This window comes from Clinocottus analis, unplaced genomic scaffold (assembly GCF_023055335.1).
Source record: "Clinocottus analis isolate CAN_PGR_092001 unplaced genomic scaffold, fCliAna1.0.p SCAF_8, whole genome shotgun sequence".
Lineage (NCBI taxonomy): Eukaryota > Metazoa > Chordata > Actinopteri > Perciformes > Cottidae > Clinocottus > Clinocottus analis.
Genome location: NW_027176240.1, coordinates 20366360 through 20393022, shown reverse-complemented (window position 1 = coordinate 20393022; position 26663 = coordinate 20366360). Strand labels below are relative to the sequence as shown.

The window sequence follows — 26663 nt, the reverse complement described above, 5'->3', positions numbered from 1 at the left end:
GATGTTTTTTGTGGTTTATTATCTACAATCATCCAAAACTTTGGTTTATTTTCATCTCAACGTCACTTATCAAAGTTTGTTCATTTGTTACACGACGATCAAAGATGATGAATTTACTTTGTTCAAATCAAAACAACTCTTCACAAGACCTCGCTCAGCTCTCGGACATCCATCTGCAACAGCACAAGTCCAGAGAGCTCTCAATCTTAGTCCAGACCAGCAGGTACCCCTCACCTGCTGCAGCTGTTTACAACCACTGAGAGATCAGTTTGCTACGAGCTAACATCAGCTGTGTGTGATTCTGTACAGGCTGAACTATCTGGACAGCAGAGAGAAGGTTTCTCTACCAGGAGGAGACTCTCAATCCTCCAGAGAACACAGAGACACTGAGGAATCCGAGCTGAACCCAAACCCAAACCCAGGATGAAGAGGTTCAGTGAATGTGGTGTTGAAAGTGTGGAGGTGGATCAGTGTGTCAGAGGAGACTCTGTAGAAGGACAGAGAGCCAGCAGGACAGTCCACATACACTGCTACTCTACCAGAGGAGGAGGAGGAGGGGGGGGAGGGTGAGGAGGAGGAGGAGAAGAAGGTGATGGGTGTTCTTGTCTTATTGTGAAGGACAAAGTAACCAACACCACCATAACAGTCCAGACTCCAGGAGTGATCATTCCTTCCAAACAAACAGTCTTCACTGTCTCCTCTCCTTCTGATTCCTCTGTAACTCACTGATATAGAAATTCTTCCTCTCCACTCGACCTCCCAGTAACAGCGACCAGTCAGACCAGTTCTACACAGCAGCTGATGCCAGCAGTTAAACCTGTCTGGATGATCAGGATATGACTGATCCTCCTCTACACGTGTCACCTTCCTGTTGTTATCAAACAGTTTGAGTTGCCTGTTTACTGTGTTTGTGTCGATTGTGAGTTCACAGGAATCTGATGGAGAGAACAAGACACAATACAGCTGCAGTCATTAATCTATCATCTGTTCATCTAGTGACACTTTGATGATGACATCAGAGATGTGAATGAGTGATGTCACAATGTGCAGATGGTTGAATGTTTTCATGAATCAAACTCAAAGCCCACTTACACTTCCTCAGACCTGGTCTGAACCATCGGACTCCAGCAGGCTCCACCCTGAAAGGAGGAGGGGGGTCAGAGCAGCATGAAACATGGACATGACATCACTCTCATCACAGAGCTTTGGGATTCATGTGCATGTGGACCACTTATTATTCATCCGCTGATCCTCTGTTACTTCATGGGGCTTCTTCTGATTGGCCCATGACGACAGCTCATCATGTTCACTTCTTCATGAGATATTATGATCAGTGTTATATTGAGCGTCATCCTCCAGGTCAGACTCAGGTTCCTCTAGCAGTCAGTCAGGAACTCAGATGTTTAAACATCTGTTGGATGAACAGCTGCTCCTGGACACTTCGAGGCTGCGGTTGAATAGTCCTTTTTGGTGAGGAACCTTCCTCACTGAGGGAAATGACCCGGAACTACCGAAGCGGCCGCAATGATGAGGGGCGGTCGAACTCTCTAAACGCAAAGGAAAGGAGCTGCATGCCTCCTAACTTAGTTCCTTTAGCTTAGGAACCACTGGACCTTCCTTAACGAAAGGACAGGAGATAATGCCGACCCGCAATCCCTTGCGGCGGCAACATTTAAAGTATCGTTTCATTTGGCCGTTCACAAGAACAAACGATCATGAAGACAAACGCAGATCATGTAAATTACAAGTAGCGTAACTTCTAAATACTTTCAATAATCTGTTAAACGGCCAAATGGGAGTCTATGGCAGCGAGCAAACTTTTTACGGTCGTTACGGAAAGGAGAGCTTCTCATTGGCGGACAAAACTGGAATCTTCGGGCGCAAACATTTGCGCCCTAGCCAATGACAGCGCTTCTTATTTCAATGTGACTGGACTATTCGTCGAATCAGAGACCTGTATTATTCCCTCACTTCCTGTATAGCTCCCACGTAGCTACGCGACCAAAATAGCTAGCAGAGACATGGTGACTGAAAACTCTGTGGTGTCTGTACGCGAAACATCTTTCAATCGACGATCAGATGTTGACAAGAAGAGGCTGAACGAGTTGGAACCCGAACATGAGGATTAAAAAACCCAGCAGCAAAGCACTGACCGTGGGAGGACGTCCACACGGAGCTTCTCTTCAAGCCTATATGCTAACCAGAGCTGGTTAGATGGATGCTAATAAGCTTGGAAGGATTGCTGCAGAGCAGAGGTGAGTGTCAAAATCAGCAGATGCCTGTGTTAGAGTTTAATGTTTTATCTTTCCCTCAGCATTTGGGTGGATATCATATCAGACTATAACTGTATCTAAAATACCAATTCAACCCAACAACAAGTTAGTTTGTGTGTGTGTTTGTGTTATAGTTCCAGGCTAGAGCATCAAGATAGCTCCTGGCCTTCTGTATATGTTGATGAGCCATCAAGACACACAAAACATTTTTTTTTGTCTGCAGCCACGACAATAGTTGAAGTCAAAGATTATTAGCATATATATGGCCATAGCACCAGGCTAGATATTTCCCCACAACACTTATCTGTCTCTCTCTCTCTCTCTCTCTCTCTCTCTCTCTCTCTCTCTCTCTCTCTCTCTCTCTATATATATATATATATATATGTACATATATATATATATATATATATATATATATATATATATATATATATATATATATATATATATATATATATTTATCTGTAGGTTTGTGACACCATGCTTGGACACACCAGAGAACACGTTGCCTTCAAAGACCTCATCAGTGCCACCTTACTGCAGGGCCCCAGTGTGAATGCTACAAGTAGGGGCCCACTCTGTCAAACACCCAATGTAAAATGTGATGTATCTCTTCTTGAATCTATTCTGCTCTAAACCTCCTTCATGTGAGGGTCTGGGCACCTCTTTTATTCTGTAAACCTCTGAAACCCAACCCAATGTTTCTGAAACCACTCTGCTCTGAACCTCTCGTGCCCAAAGTTACAGTTTGTCCATAGCTGTTATTGGACCTACGTAAAACCGCCTCTGCTCTGTGGCTGCAGCAGGCCTCTTCATACCTGAGAGTCTCCAGTCTCCAGTGTGGATCGTCCAGTCCAGCAGACAGCAGCTTCACTCCTGAGTCTCCTGGATGATTGTATCTCAGGTCCAGCTCTCTCAGATGGGAGGGGTTGGATTTTAGAGCTGATGCCAGAGAAGAAGAGCCTTCCTCTGTGATCAGACAGCCTGACAGCCTGCGAACATACACAATAACACACATATTACATCTTAAGACAATCTGAAGGAGGATACGAGTTTATCCATGAATGTAAATCAGGATTTGAATATCCATTAGTTTGACATGTTGATGAATCCTGACCGGAGAGTCTCCAGTGTACAGTGGGGACTCTCCAGTCCAGCAGAGAGAAGCTTCACTCCTGAATCCTGCAGGTTGTTGTTACTCAGGTCCAGTTGTTTCAGACTAGAGGACTGGGAGCTGAGGACTGAAGACAGAGCTCCACAGCTTCTCTCTGAGAGGTTACAGTCAGTCAGGCTGAAGAGACAAGGAGGAAGAAATAATAAACAATAAGTAGAAAAGATAGGAGCGTATTTAAGTTATGATCTATAAATCTAACTCTCTCTGTACTTACAGAGATGTGTTGGAGGCTTTGACCACTGGCAGCAGCCTCAGAAGAGCCTCCTCTGAAGCAGAGTACTTCTTCAGGTCAAACACCTCCAGATCTTCTCCTGATGACAATAAGATGAAGACCAGAGCTGACCACTGAGCAGGAGACAGTTCATCTGTGGAGAGACGTCCTGACCTCAGGGACTGTTGGACCTCCTTCACTAGAGAGCCATCATTCAGTTCATTCAGACAGTGGAACAGATTGATGCTTTTTTCTGGAGACACATCCTCACTGATCTTCTTCTTGATGTACTGGACTGTTTTCTGATTGGTCTGTGAGCTACTTCCTGTCTGTGTCAGCAGACCTCGCAGGAGAGTCTGATTGGTCTCCAGTGAAAGACCCAGGAGGAAGCGAAGGAACAAGTCTAGGTGTCCATTAGGACTCTGTAAGCCCTTGTCCACAGCACTCTGGTAGAGATGTCTTGGTTTAGGTTTAGACCACCAGGAAGTTGTTTGTTCTTCTGCCAGCAGGTTGACACCAGAGTCGATGAAGGTCAGATGGACATGAAGAGCAGCCAGAAACTCCTGAACACTCAGATGGACAAAGCAGAAGACCTTGTCCTGGTACAGTCCTTTCTCCTCTCTAAAGATCTGTGTGAACACTCCTGAGTACACTGAGGCTGCTCTGATATCGATGCCACACTCTGTCAGGTCGGATTCATAGAAGATCAGGTTCCCTTTCTGCAACTGATCAAAAGCTAGTTTTCCCAGAGACTTGATCATCTTCCTGCTCTCTGGACTCCAGTGTGGATCTGTCTCAGCTCCTCCATCAAACTTGACTTTCTTCACTTTGGACTGAACCACCAGGAAGTGGATGTACATCTCAGTCAGGGTCTTGGGCAGCTGTCCTCTCTTTGTGGTCTTCAACACGACCTCCAGAACTGTAGCAGTGATCCAGCAGAAGACTGGGATGTGGCACATGATGTGGAGGCTTCGTGAGGTCTTGATGTAGGAGATGATCCTGCTGGCCTGCTCCTCATCTCTGAACCTCTTCATGAAGTAGTCCTTCTTCTGTGGGCCAGTGAACCCTCTGACCTCTGTCACCAGGTCAACACAGTCAGGAGGGATCTGATTGGCTGCTGCAGGTCGTGTGGTTATCCAGAGGCGAGCAGAGGGAAGCAGCTTCCCCCTGATGAGGTTTGTCAGCAGCACATCCACTGAGGTGGACTCTGTGACATCAGTCCGGAGCTCATTGTTGTGGAAGTCCAGAGGAAGTCGACACTCATCCAGACCGTCAAAGATGAACACAACCGGGAAATCTTCAAACCTGCAGATTCCTGCTTCTTTGGTTTCAGAGAAGAAGTGATGAACAAGTTCCACCAAGCTGAACTTCTTCTCTTTCAGCACATTCAGGTCTCTGAACGTGAATGGAAACATGAACTGGATGTCCTGGTTGGCTTTGTCTTCAGCCCAGTCCAGAGTGAACTTCTGTGTTAAGACTGTTTTCCCGATGCCAGCCACTCCCTTTGTCATCACTGTTCTGATTGGTTCCTCTCCTCCAGGTGAGGCTTTAAAGAGGTCTTCTTGTCTGATGGTGGTTTCTGGTCTGTGTGGTTTCCTGGATGCTGTTTCAATCTGTCTGACCTCATGTTCATTGTTGACCTCTGCAGTCCCTCCCTCTGTGATGTAGAGCTCTGTGTAGATCTGGTTCAGAAGGGTTGGGTTTCCTGCTTTAGCGATCCCCTCAAACACACACTGGAACTTCTTCTTCAGGTTAGATTTGAGTTTACGCGGACAAACTGCAGCAAGAAGTCCTGAATGAACACACAACAGAAGAAGATCAGAATAGATTTTCAACATGTCATTCCACAATGAATGAGTCTTTGAATATATTCTGGTCCATCTGTTGAGACATTAGTAAACGTCTCATTCATCCAGCATGTTAAGTCTTTAGAGAAATCCTCTTACTGCTCTGCAGACAGTCAGCCAGCTCCTCCTGCTTCATGCTCCTCAGGAAGTGCAGTGAGATCTTCTGAAATGCTTCTCTGCTCCTCCTCCTCTGCTCTTCATCAACACCATCCAAAACCTCCTCATCCTCCCTCTGACTCTCTATGCATTCTGGGTAATCTGAACTCACAACCTTCTGGATTTTCTTTAGCTCCTCCTTCACAAAAGTGAGGATGTTCTCCTCCAGCAGCTGGAACAGAATATTCTCTGAATGACAAACTAAAACCATGGAAGCAAACATCAGATCCGTGTTGGACAGACTGACAACCCACTGGTCTAAAGAGTGCAGCATGGAGATGATGGTGAACAGAAGACATGTAAAAGTAGTTGTACAGGTACAGACCATAAATATGGAGTCCAGGTGTGTTTGATGCTGCTGGGCAGACGGACCTCTGGGAACCTCTGAGCTCTCCTGGTCCTCTCTGTGGAGGAGTCATGAACCATCAGCTCACATTGTGTCTGCACCACAGACTGCTTATTGTTCATGATATTACAACACAAACACAACAAAAAGTTAAAGATGTTGTGTTGTGTCGCAAGTAATCATTTTATAAACCAGATGCTAAAGACTGGAGATGAAGGACGACCATCTGTGTGACAGTTAGTCATCTTGTTTCATCTGTTATAAGAACTTACTCTGGGTCATAAGAACGTTGTCCATCTCTGAAGTTAATCAGACCACCTTTAGACCGATCACTCTTCATGGACACACAGCTGGGTTCAGGAGACTTTTCTTTCTGCTGCTGTGACCTGACAGAAACACTGGACATACAATATTTATTTTTCTGCTTACACTAGTTTTATTGGACAGTATAAGTGCTGTAATTAGGGCCCGAGCACTGACGCAGTCAGAGCGGAGGACCTATTGCTATGTGAATGTTCATAATAATTATGCTTTGAGTAGGGAAAAGAGGTGCTTTGGTGAAACCTCCATGTTTCAAAATTTCCACACCTATCTGACTCTGCGAAAAACAGCAATCTGATTGGGGTGTCAGAAAAAAGTTGAAATAATTAGCTCGCTAGCGCCCCCTTTAGTTGCGAAAGCCCGCGCTTTTTGCCCACTATGACGGATTAACTTAAAATTTAGCACACATGTCCGTGTGGTAGTACTAAGTACTAAGTTCGGCCTACTTAGATTTTAAGAGAATCAGAGAATCAGAACAGTTAGTCATCTGTTTCATCTGTTTTAAGAACTTACTTTGGGTCATAAGAACGGCCTCCATCTTTGAATAAAATCGGATGACCTTTAGACCGATCACTCTTCATGGACACACAGCTGGGTTCAGGTCCAGGTTCTGGTCCAGGTTCAGGTTCTGGTCCAGAGGACTTTGCTCTCTGATGGGTCCTAACAGAGAAGAAGACCAGCAGGCAGGGGAATTCTGTTTTTAATCTTCAGGCAGAGCAGCTGTTGGGAAGAATCTGAATATATGATAAGATTTGAAATATGATACAGCAGGTATATAAAGTCATGATTAACCTGTAAATTATACAACCACCATGGTATTGGTTTTGTGTGGCCTCAATAAACACAAAATATGAGCTTCATAAAACACCTGAAGTACCAGAGTCTAGACTTTAGTCCAGTATCAGAACTCAATCTAAGGACTGAATGTGTTTTATAGATTTATAAGTTTATTAAGAGTCAAGGTTCAAGTGAACGAGCAGAGAAACAGTCAACATGAAGTCAGAGTGAAGACGCTGAAGGTACTAAAGTGTGGAGTGATACCTGTTCATGTTGCTGATCACCTACAGCCCCCTGATGGAGACCCACGGGTTCACCTGGAGGTTCAGGTCTCTGTTGTCCGATCCACTTTGAGCCGTGGACTCCTTCTCAGAGACAGGAATCCACACATGAACCGGCAAAGAGCGGCTGGTCGGTCATGAAACACACCGGGAGGGTTCGGCCCTCTGCAGCTCTCTGCTGTGTGGACCCGGTCTGTGTGGAAGAAGAGTTTCCTGTTGATGTGATGGCTGCTGTCCCGCTCCAACACCGTGGGGACCCAGTGTGAACCTGCAGCTCAGAGAGCAGCTGATCATGTTTCATGACTTTATGATCATGTTAAAGATTAACCCTCAGCTTCTTCCTGCTGCCTCTGACCCACTGGAAGCTGCTCCTCCCTGAAGCATCACCTCCACACGGTGCTGGGCGTGAACACAGGACATGACTTCACCTGCACAGGTGTGAATGAAGCCAGCAGGAAGCTTCATGTGTCCACCTGCTGGAGGTCAGACCCATCAGTGCTCTGCTGCATTTAAAGCATCAATATGAAGCGTTGCTGCCTGCATGTGTTTGTTAAAGTGATGACATGCAGTCGTTCAGACAGAGGAGACGTTTACATGAGCTCACAGCTTCATGACATGAACCTTTATGGAAAGAGACTCAATCAGAGAGAACTCATGAATACACATATGTACATATATACTAGGGCTGGGCAGATTAATGCGTTAACTCAGCGTTAATCTGAAAATCCTTTAACGGTGTTAATTATTTGGTCATGCGTACTGCATGTTTCTTGGGGTCAGCTACCAAAAGGTAAACGCCTCCAAGTGGCAGCTCCTGAACCTGGAGCTGGGAGACGCCAAGCTGGCAATATACAGCAGCAGGAGACAGGGTGAAGGAAGGGCGGGGCAGGAGGCACTTCCTGTATTCAGGTCTCTGGTCAAGGCCAGAGTCTGGGTAGATTTTATATTTTTTAAGAGCATGAACAGTATGGACGAGTTCATCCAGAAGCGTCACGATGATGCACTGTGCTGTGTCTCTGGAGAGGAGTTAGCATTCAACGTTCCTTCAGCTCAGCCATGAAGTGATGATGGTGACATGATGTTGGCGAAAGAGAAATGTTTGAAACTAATTGTAAAATAAAGGTTTTGTAAAAAAAAAAAAAAGCCTCTCTCTCTCTCTCTCTCTCTCTCTCTCTCTCTCTCCAACCAGCAGCACTAACTGTTGAGTCACATGGAGGATTCTTAACAGTTTACAAAAGTTCCACAAATAAATGTAATTAACACAATTTAGAAGTTTAACACAATACAACACTATTATTATTATCTTTAAGTCTATAGTGTGTGTGTGTGTGTTTCTTACAGCGCCTGGGCTCATCTCCAGCACCTGTCATCTCATCAAATCCTTCTTTCCTCACTCCAGTTGCCTGATTATTTCATCATTTCCAGTAGTGTGTGCTGACTCTGGGCCTTTCATATTCCTCTCAAAGGTTTAGACTCCTCTTGTGCTTTACGTTGTTTTTGACTGGTACTAACTCCTGTTGCCTGGGCCAGGACTCCATGCCTGCATTCCTGCCCGACTGCCACATGCGTTCACCTCCTGCCACGCCCAGATCACCTGTGTTTAGTGAATAAAGTCCATTCCCTACCTTGCTTCCCTGTGTCTGCGCTTAGGCCCGGCCAAAGCCAAACCCTAACAATATAAGTATTAATATTAATATGTCTTTGTTCAAAATGACTAAAAAGACAAACGTTTTCATTGAGATCAATGTTTAGATTCTCAATTTAGGCAATCATTTTTATAATGTCTCCGTACAATTATATGACATGTTAATGGACATAGCAGAGGTCCCCCTGAAAAAGGCTGCGTTATAATTTTACTTCACAAGTTTAAGGATCTGTTTTTATATAGATCAGACACTGTTAAAATACAATATTGTTTATGTATATAGTTTTGGTATTAAAAACCCTAAAAAAAAATCCAATCAACTTCAAATTACTGAATGTCATTTTACCTCATGTGTACAAACAGAGCACAATGCGCCCTCGTGTGGACAAACTGTGGTACTGCAGGTAGTTTGCTCCACCGCAGGCTTGATGTTGGTGACTATTGTGCGAGTTTCTGCTGTAAACTGGCATGAGAAAAATATGTATCATGAAAATAAATACATTGCACAACATATATAAGGGGTGGATGATAAAATAGTTTCTAAAAAAATAATTCTCCAGGTTTTATTCAGAGAAAATCTTTTTTTTAAACGTTACCAAATAAGGCAAACAAATTAAAACTATATAAAAACACAAGTAATCACAGTTTATATGTTTCATCAAACACTGTTAAAATACAATATGGTTTATTGACATATTCATGCTCCAAAAATAACTCCAAAAAATATATTTAAATATTTTACAAAAAGAATGTAATCATCCTGAAATGGCAGAATGAACATTCCCCCACAAAGCATTGCAACTACAACATATTGATGGTCTTTAAAAAAAATCCCAGTTCTTGTAAATAGTGATCTCTGCTGTGTTGTTATCCTGCTGTCTTGACTGGCTGCTGATACACCACCATGTTCTCAGAGATCAACCGTACAAACAGAGCACAAAGCGCCCTCGTGTGGACGGACTGTGGTACTGCAGGCAGTTTGTTCCACCACAGCCTTCATGCTACTGACTATTGTGTCAGTTTCTGCTGTAAACTGGAATTGGAATTAGATGATACAATACATATATAAGTAGTTGATTTTACAATAGTTTGTAAAAGAGAAAGTCTGTAGGTTTTATTCAGAGAAGAACACCTTCAACTTGTCTGTTTTCAAATGTTACCAAATATAGAAAACATATTCAGACTATATAAAAACTCAGTACTCAAGGAATCATTGTTTATGTTTTGCATCAAACACTGTTAAAATACAATATTGCTTATGTATATAGTTATACAGTATTAAAAAAAACTCCAAAAAATCCAGTCATCTTCAAATTACAGAATGTCACCACGTACTTACAAACAGAGCACAAGGCGCCCTCATGTGGACAATATGTGGTACTGCAGGTAGTTTGCTCCACCGCAGCCTTGATGGCTGGTGACTATTGTACCAGTTTCTGTTGTTAAACTGGCATAAGAAATAGATGATACAATATATATATATATATATATATATATATATATATATATATATATATATATATATATATATATATGTATTAACATATATATATATATATTTATTTTTTTTGAAAACAGCATAAAAAACAAATATAAAAACAAAAATCATCATCCTTCATATTGAACCTACTATAACAATTGTATTTATCTCATTCTTACCACCATTTAGGGGACATTTATATAATTTTAATTCTTAAAGAACAATATCCAGATTATATTTACACACTTTTACTGACGCAGCATTTTCAATGTAGAGATTTTGTGTTGTTTAAGTACTTTTACGTCAGTAAATGATATGAATATTTCCTTCACTGCCTCTTGCCACTCTATAATAATACAAACATAGTGAGTTTGGCCTTAACTTAATTTTTTTCTAAAACAATTGCACATGTACAATTTCACAAATGGTTAATAAGAAACAACAAAATACATTCAAACAACTCTCAAACTCAAAACTTGTGTTTTTGTTCATTAAAGCCACCGTGTAAAGAATTTAAAGATTATTCATCTTTGTCGCCCCCTATTGGTTTATTAAAAAAATACTGAAACTTTAACGTCATTCCGGCCCAAAATGAATGTGAACGTCTCCAAGTCAAAACAAACTAAGGATTTCAAATGATGTCACATGACAGCTGTTTTATTTATTCAAGTTGTTTGTCTTCTAGCATCATGAGGAGCTGGGAAACATCTCTGAGGCCACAAACTGGACTGAGCCGGTTCTGAAGACGTAAGAGTTTGAGCCGAAGCGCCAGACAACAAACAGGAAGAAACAAACAGAACCAGGAGAACTTCAAAAGGTCCTCGGGCCTAAAGAAGAGAGAACCTGTTGTTACACGAGGCCCAATGTCTGTATGTGTGAGAGGGGGTCAGACTTTAGTCTTTAAAAGTCTTCTGCTGTGTGGGAGACTAAACCAAACCAGCTGGAGGGGTGGACCAGTCTCCAGTCTCCTGATGCTCTCTGGATCACTACTCCCATCTGATGAGAAGAAGAAGAAGAAGAAGAAGAAGAAGAAGAAGAAGAAGAAGAAGAAGAGATGGATCAGTGTCGAGGATTTACGTCTTCCTAACATTATTTTGAATGTTGATGGAGCAGCTACAACGTTAGCTTAGCATTGATTGATCCAGACTCCATTTAGAAAGCTAACATTTTAAAAGTTGTTTTCTTGTCGTCTTGTGAAGAAAACTAACAAAACATGAATTTAGACTTTTCATGAATCTGCATCATTATGTAGTTATTTCTGCTTCATTTGTATCTGTTTATTGTAATTAAATCACAGCTGAATCTGTATTTTGGGTTCTTACAGCTGCAGTAAAGCAGCAGACATGTGTCTTGCTAGAAACAGAGAACACGGCCTCCAGATGATGTCATGAAGCAGACGTGATGAAGTTTGGTTTCCTTGGATCTCTGAACTTCCTCAACATGAACACAGCAGCACTAGTGGTTATTTCAGCCGTGACTGATGATTGGCTCCATGGAGGTAAAGCCTGAGCAGTAAGACATCAGGTTACTAAATGTAATGCTGGTTCTATGAAGTGAGAGCCAGTGATGTGCAGATTCAGTCAGTCTGATCCCAGAGCTGTGACAAAGATGATCAATAGTTTGATAGTTTGATGAATGAGGACCACTGTCTCTAAACATCTGTGATGCCGTCAGCTGATGCAGCTTCACTTCCTGTAGACGTGAACAACAACAACACATGGACTCAAACACAGCATCACAACAAGCTTCTGGCTCATCTGATTGGCCGACCTCTCTCTCTCTCTCGTCCAATCCTGAAGCCTGTGGATCTGTCTTTGATGCAATACTGCTGAAACCAGCATGGATTGACTCAACCCTCTACTGACCTCAGAGTCTCCAGTCTACAATGTGGACTCTCGAGAAGATCAGACAGCAGCTTCACTCCTGAATCCTGCACCTTGTTGAAGCTCAGATTCAGTTCTCTCAGACTGGAGGGGTTTGACTTCAGAGCTGATCTCAGAGAAGAACAGCCTTCCTCTGTGATCTTACAGCCTGACAGACTGCAAATACACAAAACAACACACAGAGTTTATTACATTGATACACAATGAATCATTATTTTCATCATCAACATGAGTGGCTTTCATTTTGGTTTCTTCTTCTTTCCTAAACAGACATTTTGTTAAAATCATGTCACTGTAAACACATTTAAATCCTGATTCCAGTGAAATCAGATCTTTTTTTTCTGCATCTGAGTCCTACTGTCTTTGGGCTCCAGTCCTGAACAATAGTACCAGAACATGTAACACTTGATGGATCAATACGTAGATAAATCAATAGAGTTATTGATTAAACATGAAGGTGCTACACTAGCAGCAGACAGTGAACCCACTTCAGAGTCTCCAGTCTACAATGTGGACTCTCCAGAAAACCACTCAGCAGCTTCACTCCTGAATCCTGCAGCTCGTTGTATCTCAGATTCAGTTCTCTCAGACTGGAGGGGTTTGACTTCAGAGCTGATCCCAGAGAAGAACAGCCTTCCTCTGTGATCTTACAGGATGAAAGACTGCAAACAAACAAAATAACACACAGTGTTTATTATATCGATACACAATGAATCATTATTTTCATCATCAACATGAGTGGCTTTCATTTTGGTTTCATCTTCTTTCCTTATTCCGTGCACTTTACTTTACCTTTATTTTTATTAATATTATTATTGATCGTTTTATTTTTATTTTAAACTCATATTTACTGCATCCTTGCGTATTTACTAATCACTCACTCGTTTTTATCTAAATGTTTATACTTTCTCTTTGTATAGTTAAATGTTCTTTGTTTTTGCTGCTGTTGTTGTTATAGTCACTGATATGATGCAAGTTCCACCATAACAAATTCTTCGTTTGTACACTGTGTACGTACATCTACTGCCAAATCTTGACACATCTTCAGTGATGTTCCTGGAATCATTGGACATTTCGGGTCTTTCAACATCATACGCCCTCCTCCAGTTGACTGAGCCGGGGCTGATCAGACCTCAGCTTGTGTCCAGATGGCTAGTTAGCTACCATGACTCCATGGCTCCCCTCTTTTGAGCCACAGCCATCTTGAGGCTCCCTCTGCCGCATCGGTGGTACTGCGGATGGCTCTCCTCTTTCTCTCACCCTCGATGCCTAAACTGCTGAAGGCTCTGGCCAAGGAACGGCCTGCAAATCCTCTGCATCCAACCTCCACAGGGAAACACCTTGCTCAAAGGCTCCTTCCAAGCGATCTTCCCACGGGACTGACAGCTCTGCAAGCAGCACTGCTTGCTTGGTGGATTCAGACACAAGGACAATGTCTGGTCGCAGGGTGGTGACTGCAATATGGCTGGGGAACTTCAGGTGATGTTCAAGGTCCACCAACAACTGCCAGTCTCTTGCAGAAGTCAGGATACCTGCAGATGATGTTCTTCTGGCAGGAGTTGGCTTGTCCCCAGCTCTGACAAAGGCGATGGTTATCTTGGAGGGTTAGGACTGCTTTGCCCACGCCAGACCTGCGCTGATGGCTTCAGCAATGGTCGTGAGGACTTGGTACTGACCATCTCCGAGTGCCCTCGTACAGCAACTGAGGATGTGTTCCAGGGTTCCTCGCTTGGAACACAGTGGGCATGCTGGTGTATCTGCTATGCCCCATGTGTGCAGATTTGACAGGCTTGGAAGCACGTCATACACTGCCTGGATGAGGAATTTGATGCGGTGAGGCTCAGCTTTCCAAAGCTCAGCCCAGGTCACTTTCCTTTCAACCGCGTTCTCGGTGGGCATGCTAGTGTCTCTGCTATGCCCCATGTGTGCAGATTTGACAGGCTTGGAAGCACGTCATACACTGCCTGGATGAGGAATTTGATGCGGTGAGGCTCAGCTTTCCAAAGCTCAGCCCAGGTCACTTTCCTTTCAACCGCGTTCTCGGTGGGCATGCTAGTGTCTCTGCTATGCCCCATGTGTGCAGATTTGACAGGCTTGGAAGCACGTCATACACTGCCTGGATGAGGAATTTGATGCGGTGAGGCTCAGCTTGCCAAAGCTCGACCCAGGTCACTTTCCTTTCAACCACGTTCTCCCACCTCGTCCAAGCTCCCTGTTGCTTCATTCCCACTGCCTTGCAGGTTCTCGTCTCCTCCACTGCTGCTTTCACCTCCTCCTGAACAAGTCGTCGCCCTTCCTTTCCCCTAGTGTTCATTTGGGGAGTTGGAAAGGATCCTAGCCCTGCTCAACCTTGTGTGACCACTCCCACCAAGCTCCTGGGATGCAGCCTTGCAATTCCCTCTTGAACCGCATCCTCTGCCTTCCATTTCCTGCCAGTCCTCACTTGGATCCCTGCTTTAGCCACCTTCAGATCACTTGCAATGCTGCTCAGGCTCCTTGGTAATCGAAGCCATCTCCAGGAGGTGTTTGCTGCCTTTCCTCTGAAAGGTCTCAACTGTTGAGATAGGGACCGCGTAGACAAGGAGGGGCCACAGGATCCTGGGAAGAATGCCATGTTGGTAAAGCAAGGCTTTAAACTTCCCAGGTAGGCCTGACTTGTCCACGGATTTCAGCCAGCCATCCAACTCAGTGCAGGTCGACTGGATAGATGTTGTGTCTCTCAGAGAGCAGTCAAAAACCTTGCCCAAGCTCTTGACTGGCTTCTCTGTGATAGTTGGAATGGCTGTGCCTGTGATGTTAAACCGGAACTTGTCCTCCACCTTCCCTATCCTCAGCACCAATGATCTAGATTAAGCGGGCTTGAAACGCATCCGGGCCCACTCCAACAGCTTCTCAAGTCCCTTCAGAATCTACCGGCAGCCTGGGACTGATTCTGTTATCACTGTGAGGTCATCCATAAATGTCGTGATGGGTGGTTGCCGTTGTCTGGAATTCGTGTGAGGCCCTCTGCACTCTGGCTCAGCAGACTTAGTGAGCATGTTCATGGCTAGGGAGAACAATGTCATAGAGATAGTACACCCTGTGATGATACCGATCTCCACCCTGTGCCAACTGGATGTTATTGCTCCTGAAGAGACCCTCATCCTGAAATTGCTGTAATAATCTGCGATGAGGTCTCTACACCTGCTGGGTACATGATGTTTTCTCAAGGTGAGCTGAACCAGCTTGTGTGGAATAGAACCGAATGCATTTGCCTGGTCAAGCCACAACACTGACAGGTTGCCCTTGTTCTCTCTGGCCTCCCGGATAAGATGTGTCACCACACCAGTGTGCTCCACACATCCTGCCATTCCTGGAATGCCACCTTTCTGGACAGATGTATCGATGTAGGTGTTCTTTGCCAGGTAGGTACACAGCCGTTTGGAAACAGCACTGAAGAAAACCTTTGCCTCAACACACAGCAGGGAGATGATGCGGAACTGGTCGAGCTAAGTGGAGTTTTCCTCCTTCGGGATCCATACCCCTTCAGCCACTCTCCATTGTTCAGGGATCCTCCCTCTTCTCCAGAAGACTTGCAGGATTTTACACAGACGCAGCAGGAGTTTGGGACAGTTCTTATACACTTTGTATGAAGTGCCACTTGGTCCTGGTACAGGGCTGGCAGCAGACGTGGAGAAGGAGCTCACGGAGGAGAGTTCATGACTTGTTTCAATATCATATTAACGTTGAGGACAAACTAATCACAGCAAATGTCCACATGAACCTGGAGAACAACAGGTTGTTAAAGATGTGAAATGATGATGTTTTCTATAACTTTTAGACTTCTGTTACTACATGTATTGATCAGTATTGATCCAGATTATTCAGAGCAGATCAAAACATGTGAACAAGTTACTTAAAATGCTAATTGCTCTTAAAAGAAATGATAAAATATTGAATTAAAAATGAATAAAGGTTTGGTTCTTTACATATAATTAAATTACACTTTTGTATGATGAATATTGACTTCAGAGTATACAATTCATTGTATTTATAATATTTATCAAGTTTAATATATTTAACATTCTCATCATTACTTTTTGAGTCTTTTTGTGTCTCTTTGAATGACATTTTGTTGATTAAGAAAAGGGGTCCTGAAACTTTGAGCCCTGACACTTTGAGCCCTGACACTTGGGGCCCTGACACTTTGGGCCCTGACACTTTGGGCCCCTGGGTCTGGGCCCTTTAGTCCTGTTCAATAATCCATCCAACAGCATGAAGCCAGACAAGTTGTACATGTCATGATTGTAGAGGACGACATGCAGACAACGAGGCAGCTGATGTGAAGTGGAACATATTACCAGAACATGTAACACTTCACTGATCAATACGTAGATAAATCAATAGAGTTATTGATTAAACATGAAGGTGCTACACGAGCAGCAGACAGTGAACCCACCTCAGAGTCTCCAGTCTACAATGTGGACTCTCCAGAAAACCACTCAGCAGCTTCACTCCTGAATCCTGCAGCTTGTTGGAGCTCAGATCCAGTTTTCTCAGACTGGAGGGGTTTGACTTCAGAGCTGATCCCAGAGAAGAACAGCCTTCCTCTGTGATCTCACAATTAAACAGCCTGCAAACACACAAAACAACACACAGTGTTTATTATATCGATACACAATGAATCATTATTTTCATCAACATGAGTGGCTTTCATCTTGGTTTCTTCTTCTTTGGTAAACAGACATTTTGTTAAAATCATGTCACTGTAAACACATTTAAATCCTGATTCCAGTGAAACCAGTTCTTCCAGTGCAGTAGAAGCTCTAACTTTGTAGATGGAGACTATTCTCTGTGGACTCTGTTGTTGCATCTCACTCTGCTGGTGAGACATGCGCGATGGAAACTTCAAATAAGGGCCCTATTCCACGTACCTGTTGATTTTTGATGGATAATTTCCAGGATAAGATGGCTTTTCGGTTGCAAGAAGCCAGTTTAGATCAATTACTGTAGCAACACATCGAAATCCCCTAACTTGGTCCGGAGCAGGTTTAGTAAAAGTTCACAGCTTGCTTTTTTTTTCACAGCTCGCTTTTTTTTTGCGAGTGGTACACGTTTGTGTCCGCGATGCGGAGAACATGGTGAAAGCCGTTGCATGCCGTGCTGCTCATAACGTTTATTTCGCGCTTAAGAAACTATGGATGTGTTGAAAGCACTTGTAATTATATGACAGTCATTAGTACACGATACATATCATTACTGTAGAACACGATGAAGGTGGACTCAAGATAGCAATACTTATCCCTGCTTCAACTGATTGAATTTCTGATTATGGATAATACATGCATACTGATCCGCCCATATAAATATTCAAACTCCTTGTTATATGGCAATCTACACTAACATACATAAATCTACACATATTACATAATACGCACATACAGTAAATATATCCCCATAAGTATATTCAAAATTGTATGCTACTACCAGCAGGTACATTTAAATAAATATAATCTGATTGATTTGGGTGACGAGGCACTTAAAACTAGCCGATACATTTAATTTTTTTTCCACATTTACTTGTCTGATATTTTGCACTGATTAAGTGACTAGTGTTACCGAACGTTACGCTGCATTCACAACAGGAAGTTTTGCAAATATTTGCTACACTATAAATGTGAAAGCACCATTAGATTATGCCATGATTATGGACTTAAATTCATCATATGTAGTCATAATCAACTTTTGCTCGTCAGCAGAGAAAAGAGACAGTCTTTCTCTGAGTTTATTTGTCTTTCTCTGAGTTTAAAGACCTTGTGTTTGCACCCTACTACCAGGACTCAAGTCTGCATCTGAGTCCTACTGTTGTCACGACCCGGCTCGATGGCCGCGACAAAACATAACTGAGACGTAGCGTTCCGACCGAAGGAGAGAGTCTATTACAGAAATAAGGTGGCTGGCGAAGCCTCAACACAGCCAAAAAAATGTATACAACACGAAATAACGCTGTCGGCTGACAGGCCACCCCTCCCGGAGCTTTATGCGCTCAGGGCTCCGGCCCAGGTGCTGCTCATCAGGGGACCCTGCTAGAGACAGAGAGACAGGCACAAGACACAGACAAACAACCGACAAACCCGACAGTGGTGCACACCCAACCTGGCATCTCGGGGGCGTGAGAGCCCCTCGGGGGAGTGACCCCCAGAGCTCAGGCCTGGGGGCCTCTTAAGTGAGTGGCCACGAATTAACCCCAGGTGTCACCACTCTCCTGATGACCCACTCTGCCCCACCCACCTGCAGACCTGCAGGGACAACGACCAGTGGCAGAGAGGGTCGTCACACTGTCTTTGGTCTCCAGTCCTGAACAATAGTACCAGAACATGTAACACTTGATGGATCAATACGTAGATAAATCAATAGAGTTATTAATTAAACATGAAGGTGCTGCACTAGCAGCAGACAGTGAACCCACCTCAGAGTCTCCAGTCTACAATGTGGACTCTCCAGAAAACCACTCAGCAGCTTCACTCCTGAATCCTGCGGCTTGTTGTTACTCAGATCCAGTTCTCTCAGACTGGAGGGTTTTGACTTCAGAGCTGATCCCAGAGAAGAACAGCCTTCCTCTGTGATCTTACAGCCAAACAGACTGCAAACACAGAAAATAACACACACAGTTTATTATATCGATACACAATGAATCATTATTTTCATCATCAACATGAGTGGCTTTCATTTTGGTTCCTTCTTATTTTGTCAACGGACATTTTGTTAAAATCATGTCACTGTAAACACATTTAAATCCCGATTCCAGTGAAATGTGTTCTTCCAGTGCAGTAGAAGATAAAGGTCATTTTTTCGATTTTACATCATTTCTTAAATTCACCTTTTAAAGGCACTTGCATATGTGTTACATGCCAAATTGTTACATCCAACAATCTCAGCTCTCTATATAATGAGGCACCATTACCAAAAGTGTAAAGAGAAAATAGGACTTTAAAGCTGAAAGATAAAATATTGATTTTTGAAATTCTTCAGATCTCTTGTGAAAACATAACTTTACTCAGGTGGTCGAATGGTTTTGGTGATGTGTATATATGTGTATATGTACTCTGTATGTATGTGTGTACTCTGTACTGTTTACCAGCACAACGTCGCGTGTGCCCTCACAGAGTAAAACTGAACAGATGAGCGGAGCAGAGGCTCTCTGTGTATTTATTAGTGCGCTCAAGAAAACACTTTTTTTTTCGTAGGTGGTAGTGTGTTGTCCATCCGAATAAAAAACAGTGAATCTTTGCAGCATTGGTGGATGGGTAGGTCTTTCGGGATTTCCTGAGTTTTGGTAGTTTTACACAAAATGTCGACGGACACCTAAATTGACGAATCACGGTGACAGACGGAGCTCGACATAGAGGCCAGCAGCTCTGTCAGCTCACAAGGAGGACGGGGCCGGAAACAGCAGTGCCGCACGGATCTAACAAGAGCGGACCTTTTCCCATTTGCCTCCACCAATTGTCTTTAATGGTTTCTACTTCTAAATCCTACCTATCTCCTGGACCCTGTTCCGATGAGACTGCTTCGAGAAGTTTTGTCTTTAATTAGTACCTGCCTATTAGATATTATTAATGGGTCTTTACTAACAGGTTATGTACTACAGTCTTTTAAAGTGGTTGTAATTAAACCTCTCCTTAAGAAGCCCACCCTCAATTTAGAGGTGTTGGCTAACTATAGACCTATTTCTAACCTTCCCTTTCTCTCTAAGATACTGGAGAAGGTAGTCGCAAATAAGTTATGTGACTATTTACATACTAATAGTTTATTTAAGAAGGTTCAGTCAGAATTTAGAAAGCACCATTGCACAGACATGGCACTAGTGAACATTACTAATGACCTTTTAGTTGTATCAGATAGGGGACTTGTCTCTGTACTTGTCCTGTTAGACCTTAGTGCTGCATTTGACACCATTGACCATGACATGTTATCACAGAGATTAGACCAGTTGATTGGTATTAGAGGTGCAGCATTAAGCTGGTTTAAGTTGTATTTATCAGATCCACCTCAATTTCTTTCTCTAAATAATGACGCCTCAATGACCACTGCCATCCGTTATGGGGTTCCTCAAGGTTCTGTATTTGGACCAATTCTATTTACCTTATATATGCTTCCCTTAGGGAATATTATTAGAAAACGTTCAATAAATTTTCACTGCTATGCCGATAAAACTCAATTATATCTATCGATTAGGCCAGATGAAATCCACCAGGTCGCTAAACTTCAGGCGTGTCTTAAAGACATAAAGATCTGGATGACCTGTAACTTTCTGCTGCTGAACTCTGAATAGACCGAAGTTATTTTACTCGGCCCAGAACACCTCAGAAATCACTTATCTAATGATGTAGTTTCTCTGTATAGTATTCCTTTGGCATCCACCACCACCATAAGGAATCTTGGAGTTTTATCTTGGAGTTTCATTTGACCAGGACTCCTTTATTCCACCTATAAAACACATTTCAAGAATTGCCTTTTTTCACCTACGTAATATTTCAAATGTCTCAAAATTATGCAGAAACGTTAATCCATGCATTTGTTACTTCAAGGCTAGATTACTGTAACTCCTCATTATCTGGGTGCTGTGGTACGGCCCTCGGGTCTCTCCAGTTGATACAAAATGCTGCAGCTCGTGTACTAACGAGGACTAGAAAGAGAGATCATATTACTCCTGTATTAGCTGCTCTCCATTGGCTTCCTGTAAGATTTAGAATTATATTTAAAATCCTTCTCCTTACCTCGAAAGCCTTAACTGGTAATGCACCATTATATCTTAAGGAGCTTTTAGTGCCATACTACCCCACTGGAGAGCTACGTTCATTGAATGCAGGGTTACTTCTGGTTTCCAGAGTCTTAAAAAAGAGGTTGGGGGCTAGAGCCTTCAGTTATCAAACTCCTCCTCTGTGGAATAACCTTCCACTTTCAGTCCGGGGGGCAGACACAGTCACCTCCTTTAAGAGTAGACTTAAAACTTTCCTCTTTGACAGTGGTTATAGCTGACCTCAATCTTTGATCCAGGAAGCTTTCTTTCAGAGGTTGGGTCAGACAACTCTCCTCTAGATTGACAAGGGTATCCACCCGTGAGTCAGTCAGAAGGCTTCCTCCCTTTCTCCCCTCCCCCTAGATATGCTGCTAAAGAGCGTATTCACCGACGTGACCACAACAAACTTTGGCGACCAAGTTGGGGTCCATGCACGGCATTGTTTTGCTGTGTTTTATGCCGCTCTTTTTAAGAAATGACCATTATATCCTGAAGGCGACACAATTTCAGTTCAAAATGGCGTGTCTTGTTATTATTTTACTGTGCCTTATTGTTGGATGTGGGACTAATGATTCAGAATATGGGTTTATCAGCTCAACAAGACAGGCTTGCACTTCAACTTGTCCAGCTTCTCAAATAATGCATCTAACTTACTTCGGTTTCGCTCGGCGTAAAAGCGTTAGGACTGTTCTCATGTGTTTCTGTTCATACATATGGTTGTTGCACGTTTCCATTGACACACTCTCGTCAATAATCTCCTTTTGCTTTTTCGCCGAGCGAAAATCAATGTCTTTCACTTGCGCAAAGGAAACTGTGGATGGAAACTTGAGAGAAAGCCATGAACATGGCAACTCCGTCAGGCGATGTCTGCCTTTACTCTGTGATTCATTTCAAGGTAAAAAAAAAAAACTGGCTACATGGGAACAGCATTTAGCACGGCAGCCAAACAGTCACTGCTGGTCCTGAATGAGCGCTGGAAGCGGCTTTATCCAGACACTCGTCCTGGAGCCGGAGACAGCTGTGTGTGACCACGGATCATAGTATGAACCCAGACACGGGGCACTTGGTGTTCCGAAATTTGTTTTATTTGTGGTATTTACACAAGTATAACGCAGAAATAGTTGTTAATGTCCCATGGTCGATAGCTGGAATGAAAACTGTTTTACAGGAACGTGACCGGGCTATGTGACGATGGTAACTCGGGTTAACGGGGCTCAAGCCGCGCCGGCTTTCCACCGCATCTGGTTGCGAAAAACGAGTTAACCACATAACGTGTCGAGCAAGTAAAATCAGGGAAACAAACGTTACGCTTTTGGTGTGAATTCAGCATAAGCCTGCAGACTTTTGTACGCCTTGAAACTTTCCTGTGTGTAAAAACTTGTCTCCAGTACGCCAAATCCATAGCAAAATCCATTGCCTCTACTAGCAGGAGGCTAACTAGGTGGACCCCAAGATGGCACGATTGAGATGATGACGTCACTTGAATACGTTCTATAGAGCGTATTCCGAGGCAAATCTTGTAATTGTGATTTTGGGCGATGCAAAATAAACTGAATTAAATAATTTTTTCTGCGCCGTTTTTTCGAGACAATATGAATATTTAAAAAACGTAAACACTGAAAATACACGGCCCCATGGAGGTCGATTTTAGGGGGTTAAAGCATCCTGGTTTCCTAAAAGCAAGAGGGCCAAAGGATGTTCATGTTGGTTGGACAAGACCTCCAACACTTTGATCCCAGCAGGATAGTGGCCAGTTCACCATTCAGTTCACAGCATTATGTCGTAAAGCATGTCACAGAGACACTAGTAGACATTGTTCTCCACAGCAACATGTTGGGAACACCAGCATGAACTCAGTATATCAGACACTTAGATCACTTTGTCATCTTTGTGATAAATCAGCTGATCCTGACCTGAGAGTCTCCAGTGTACAGTGTGGACTCTCCAGTCCAATAGAGAGCAGCTTCACTCCTGAATCCTGCAGGTTGTTGAAGCTCAGGTCCAGCTGTTTCAGACTAGAGGACTGGGAACTGAGGACTGAGGACAGAGCTCCACAGCTTCTCTTTGAGAGGTTACATCTACTCAGCCTAGGGGAGGAACAGGTATTAATACAAACACAATGTTTAATCAAAGTAAAATATCAAGCAAATGTAGTAATGCCAATGTATCCATAATGTCTCCACATACAGAGCTTTGTTGGAGGCTTTGACCACTGGCAGCAGCCTCAGAAGAGCCTCCTCTGAAGCAGAGTATTTCTTCAGGTCAAACACATCCAGATCTTCTCCTGATGACAATAAGATGAAGACCAGAGCTGACCACTGAGCAGGAGACAGTTTATCTGTGGAGAGACGTCCTGACCTCAGGGACTGTTGGATCTCCTCCACTAGAGAACCATCATTCAGTTCATTCAGACAGTGGAACAGATTGATGCTTTTCTCTGGAGACACTTTCTCACTGATCTTCCTCTTGATGTACTGGACTGTTCTCTGATTGGTCTGTGAGCTACTTCCTGTCTGTGTCAGCAGACCTCGAAGGAGATTCTGATTGGTCTCCAGTGAAAGACCCAGGAGGAAGCGGAGGAACAAGTCCAGGTGTCCGTTTGGACTCTGTAAGGCCTTGTCCACAGCACTCTGGTAGAGATGTTTTGGTTCAGGTTTGTTTCTGGACACTTTAGACCACCATGTTGCTTCTGCCAGCAGGTTGACACCAGAGTTGATGAAGGTCAGATGGACATGAAGAGCAGCCAGAAACTCCTGAACACTCAGATGGACGAAGAAGAACACCTTCTCTTTGTACAGTTCTTGCACCTTTCTAAATATCTGTGTGAACACTCCTGAGTACACTGAGGCTGCTCTGATATCGATGCCACACTCTGTCAGGTCGGATTCATAGAAGATCAGGTTCCCTTTCTGCAGCTGATCAAAAGCCAGTTTTCCCAGAGACTCAATCATCTTCCTGCTCTCTGGACTCCAGTGTGGATCTGTCTCAGCTCCTCCATCAAATTTGACTATCTTCACTTTGGCCTGAACCACCAGGAAGTGGATGTACATCTCAGTCAGGGTCTTGGGCAGCTCTCCTCCCTCTGTGGTCTTCAACACGATCTGCAGAACTGTAGCAGTGATCCAGCAGAAGACTGGGATGTGACACATGATGTGGAGGCTTCGTGAGGTCTTGATGTGGGAGATGATCCTTCTGGCCTGCTTCTCATCTCTGAACCTCTTCATGAAGTACTCGTCCTTCTGTGGTTCAGTGAACCCTCTGACCTCTGTCACCAAGCCAACACATGTAAAAGGGATCTGATTGGCTGCTGCAGGTCGTGTGGTTATCCAGAGGCGAGCAGAGGGAAGCAGCTTCCCTCTGATGAGGTTTGTCAGCAGCACATCCACTGAGGTGGACTCTGTGACATCAGTCAGATCCTCATTCTTGTGGAAGTCCAGAGGAAGTCGACACTCATCCAGACCGTCAAAGATGAAGAGAACCTGGAACTCTTTAAACACGCAGATTCCTGCTTCTTTGGTTTCAGAGAAGAAGTGATGAACAAGTTCCACCAAGCTGAACTTCTTCTCTTTCAGCACATTCAGCTCTCTGAACGTGAATGGAAACATGAACTGGATGTCCTGGTTGACTTTGTCTTCAGCCCAGTCCAGAGTGAACTTCTGTGTTAAGACTGTTTTCCCGATGCCAGCCACTCCCTTTGTCATCACTGTTCTGATTGGTTCCTCTCCTCCAGGTGAGGCTTTAAAGATGTCTTCACGTCTGATGGTTGTTTCTGGTCTGTGTGGTTTCCTGGATGCTGTTTCAATCTGTCTGACCTCATGTTCATCACTGACCTCTGCAGTCCCTTCCTCTGTGATGTAGAGCTCTGTGTAGATCTGGTTCAGAAGGGCTTGGTTTTCTTCTTCAGGGATCCCCTCAAATACACACTGGAACTTCGTCTTCAGGTTAGATTTGAGTTCACGCTGGCACTCAGTAAGAATCTCTGGAAGAATAAAACAAAGATTAAAATCAATGAGGCATTGTCAGTGAATGAGAGTCATTTCTCACAAGTGGACACATTTCAGTATTCATGAAATCTCTCATGACTTATAACTTATCTATTGATGAAATCTCTTCATCTTATTTCATAACTAAAGGCTCTGAATAGGTTCATGATTCTAAAATAACTTAATATCATTTCATGTGTCCATTAACTCACACTTTGTTTGGTCGCTTGGTCTCTAAGGAGCAGCACAAGACATGACTCTATCTCTGAGGATCAAATTGAGACCTTTCCTGCTTTACTGGTGTTTGTTGACGTCTTCGTAATAGGACACTTTGATATTCATACAATGACTTACCTTCAGGTTCTGAGATGTTTTTTGACAACTTGTCCTCTAGATCATTTTGATTTATCTTCTTTAAAATGATCCGGATCACTTTAATAGTGGAAATGCTGTAGTTCTTGACCATCTGATCCACAGTTTCCATCCGGTTTACACCCTCTAGTCGACTCTTTGGGATTGCTGGGAAGCCTTCTAGGACCTCCTGCTGCAGGAACCACTTGAATCTTTCAAAATCCTCGGCTCCTAAATCATCCAAAGTTCTGAGGAAGACCTCAATAGGTTTCTCCATCTGCCCTCTCTGTCAAGATACAAAAGATACCTTTTTAATGAATTGACAAATCTTACATTTTAAAATCTTGTAATGAAGGAATAGTAATCATGCCATTATTGACAATCAGCCTCTTAACAGGAGAACAAGAATGAGTGCTTGATTGCATAATGCACATGTGAGGTTTAACGACAGGCCCGTGTATGTTTCCTGAGGTTTAACAGGAGAATCATGAGATGGCTACCATGCTGTGACTTATCTACAGTCTCTTACATTTATTGTAAAGGTAGTATAGCATTGTCACAGTTACTACACCATCAGACACACAGGTCAGATTCATCCAGAACGGGTTTGTCCTGTGGGCCAGTTGAGACATGACCTGAGCCCACAGGACTCCACTAGTGAACACAGTGTGTGTGTGTCACGGTTGTTAAGATGTTGAGAAGATTCAGAGTGGTAACAGTTAAAAAAAACTCATGTTGATCCAACCTTTCAACCAGTTCAGATACGCCTTCACTTTCCACTGATGATGTGAACTCAGATAACAAACGTATGTTCAAGCTACTTGAGAAACATTAACATTATATTTCTAAAGATCATTGTTCTTTATCTCAGAGAGAAAGTCTTCTGCATAGAACAAAAGCATCTGTTTAAACCTCGTTCTCTTCTCCAGTTAAAGAGAGGAAGAACACAAAATGATCAAAGTGATCTGATGATCAAACATGTCCAGATTCCTCTGGTAGGATTCTCACCTGGTGGACTGACCTCTGGTCAGTTTACAGACACGTTGACCTTTATGTGTGGAGGAACCTCTGGAGAGAAGCAGCTGCTCGCGTCCTGTCCGTCCCGGTGTCTGTGTGCATTTGACCTGAGGACGCCGTCACAACCGCATCTCAC

The 26663-nt window shown here is 43.4% G+C and overlaps 2 protein-coding genes across 2 annotated transcripts; both read right to left on the bottom strand.

The window, feature by feature from the left end:
* Nucleotides 1-360: 360 nt before the first annotated feature.
* Nucleotides 361-26608, bottom strand: LOC137780018 (NACHT, LRR and PYD domains-containing protein 3-like). Its single transcript, XM_068568324.1, has 9 exons — nt 26519-26608; nt 25514-25796; nt 23364-25155; nt 23090-23263; nt 18843-19016; nt 3391-3564; nt 3092-3265; nt 1093-1139; nt 361-935 (listed from the first exon to the last, which is right to left on the bottom strand). Exons 2-9 carry the CDS (start codon nt 25785-25787, stop codon nt 361-363), a joined length of 3384 nt encoding a protein of 1127 aa, XP_068424425.1. The 5' UTR covers nt 25788-25796; nt 26519-26608.
* On the bottom strand, nt 3658-14165 carry LOC137779753 (protein NLRC3-like). Its single transcript, XM_068567930.1, has 7 exons — nt 14071-14165; nt 12883-13056; nt 12405-12550; nt 7535-7654; nt 6918-6988; nt 5605-5833; nt 3658-5450 (listed from the first exon to the last, which is right to left on the bottom strand). Exons 1-7 carry the CDS (start codon nt 14163-14165, stop codon nt 3658-3660), a joined length of 2628 nt encoding a protein of 875 aa, XP_068424031.1.
* Nucleotides 26609-26663: the final 55 nt, after the last annotated feature.

Excerpts from the sequence above, each read along its gene's own strand:
- LOC137779753 (XM_068567930.1), bottom strand. The coding sequence starts at position 14,165 with ATGGGGCATAGCAGATACACCAGCATGCCCACTGTGTTCCAAGCGAGG. Across the intron at positions 12,551-12,882 it reads TGTAGACTGGAGACTCTGAA|TCTGTCAGGCTGTAAGATCA; the intron begins GTGGGTTCACTG and ends GTGTATTTGCAG. Across the intron at positions 5,451-5,604 it reads GGCTGACTGTCTGCAGAGCA|GACTTCTTGCTGCAGTTTGT; the intron begins GTAAGAGGATTT and ends GTGTTCATTCAG.
- LOC137780018 (XM_068568324.1), bottom strand. The coding sequence starts at position 25,787 with ATGGAGAAACCTATTGAGGTCTTCCTCAGAACTTTGGATGATTTAGGA. Across the intron at positions 19,017-23,089 it reads TGTACACTGGAGACTCTCAG|TCTGTTTGGCTGTAAGATCA; the intron begins GTCAGGATCAGC and ends CTGTGTTTGCAG. Across the intron at positions 936-1,092 it reads CAGACCAGGTCTGAGGAAGT|ATTCCTGTGAACTCACAATC; the intron begins GTAAGTGGGCTT and ends TCTCTCCATCAG.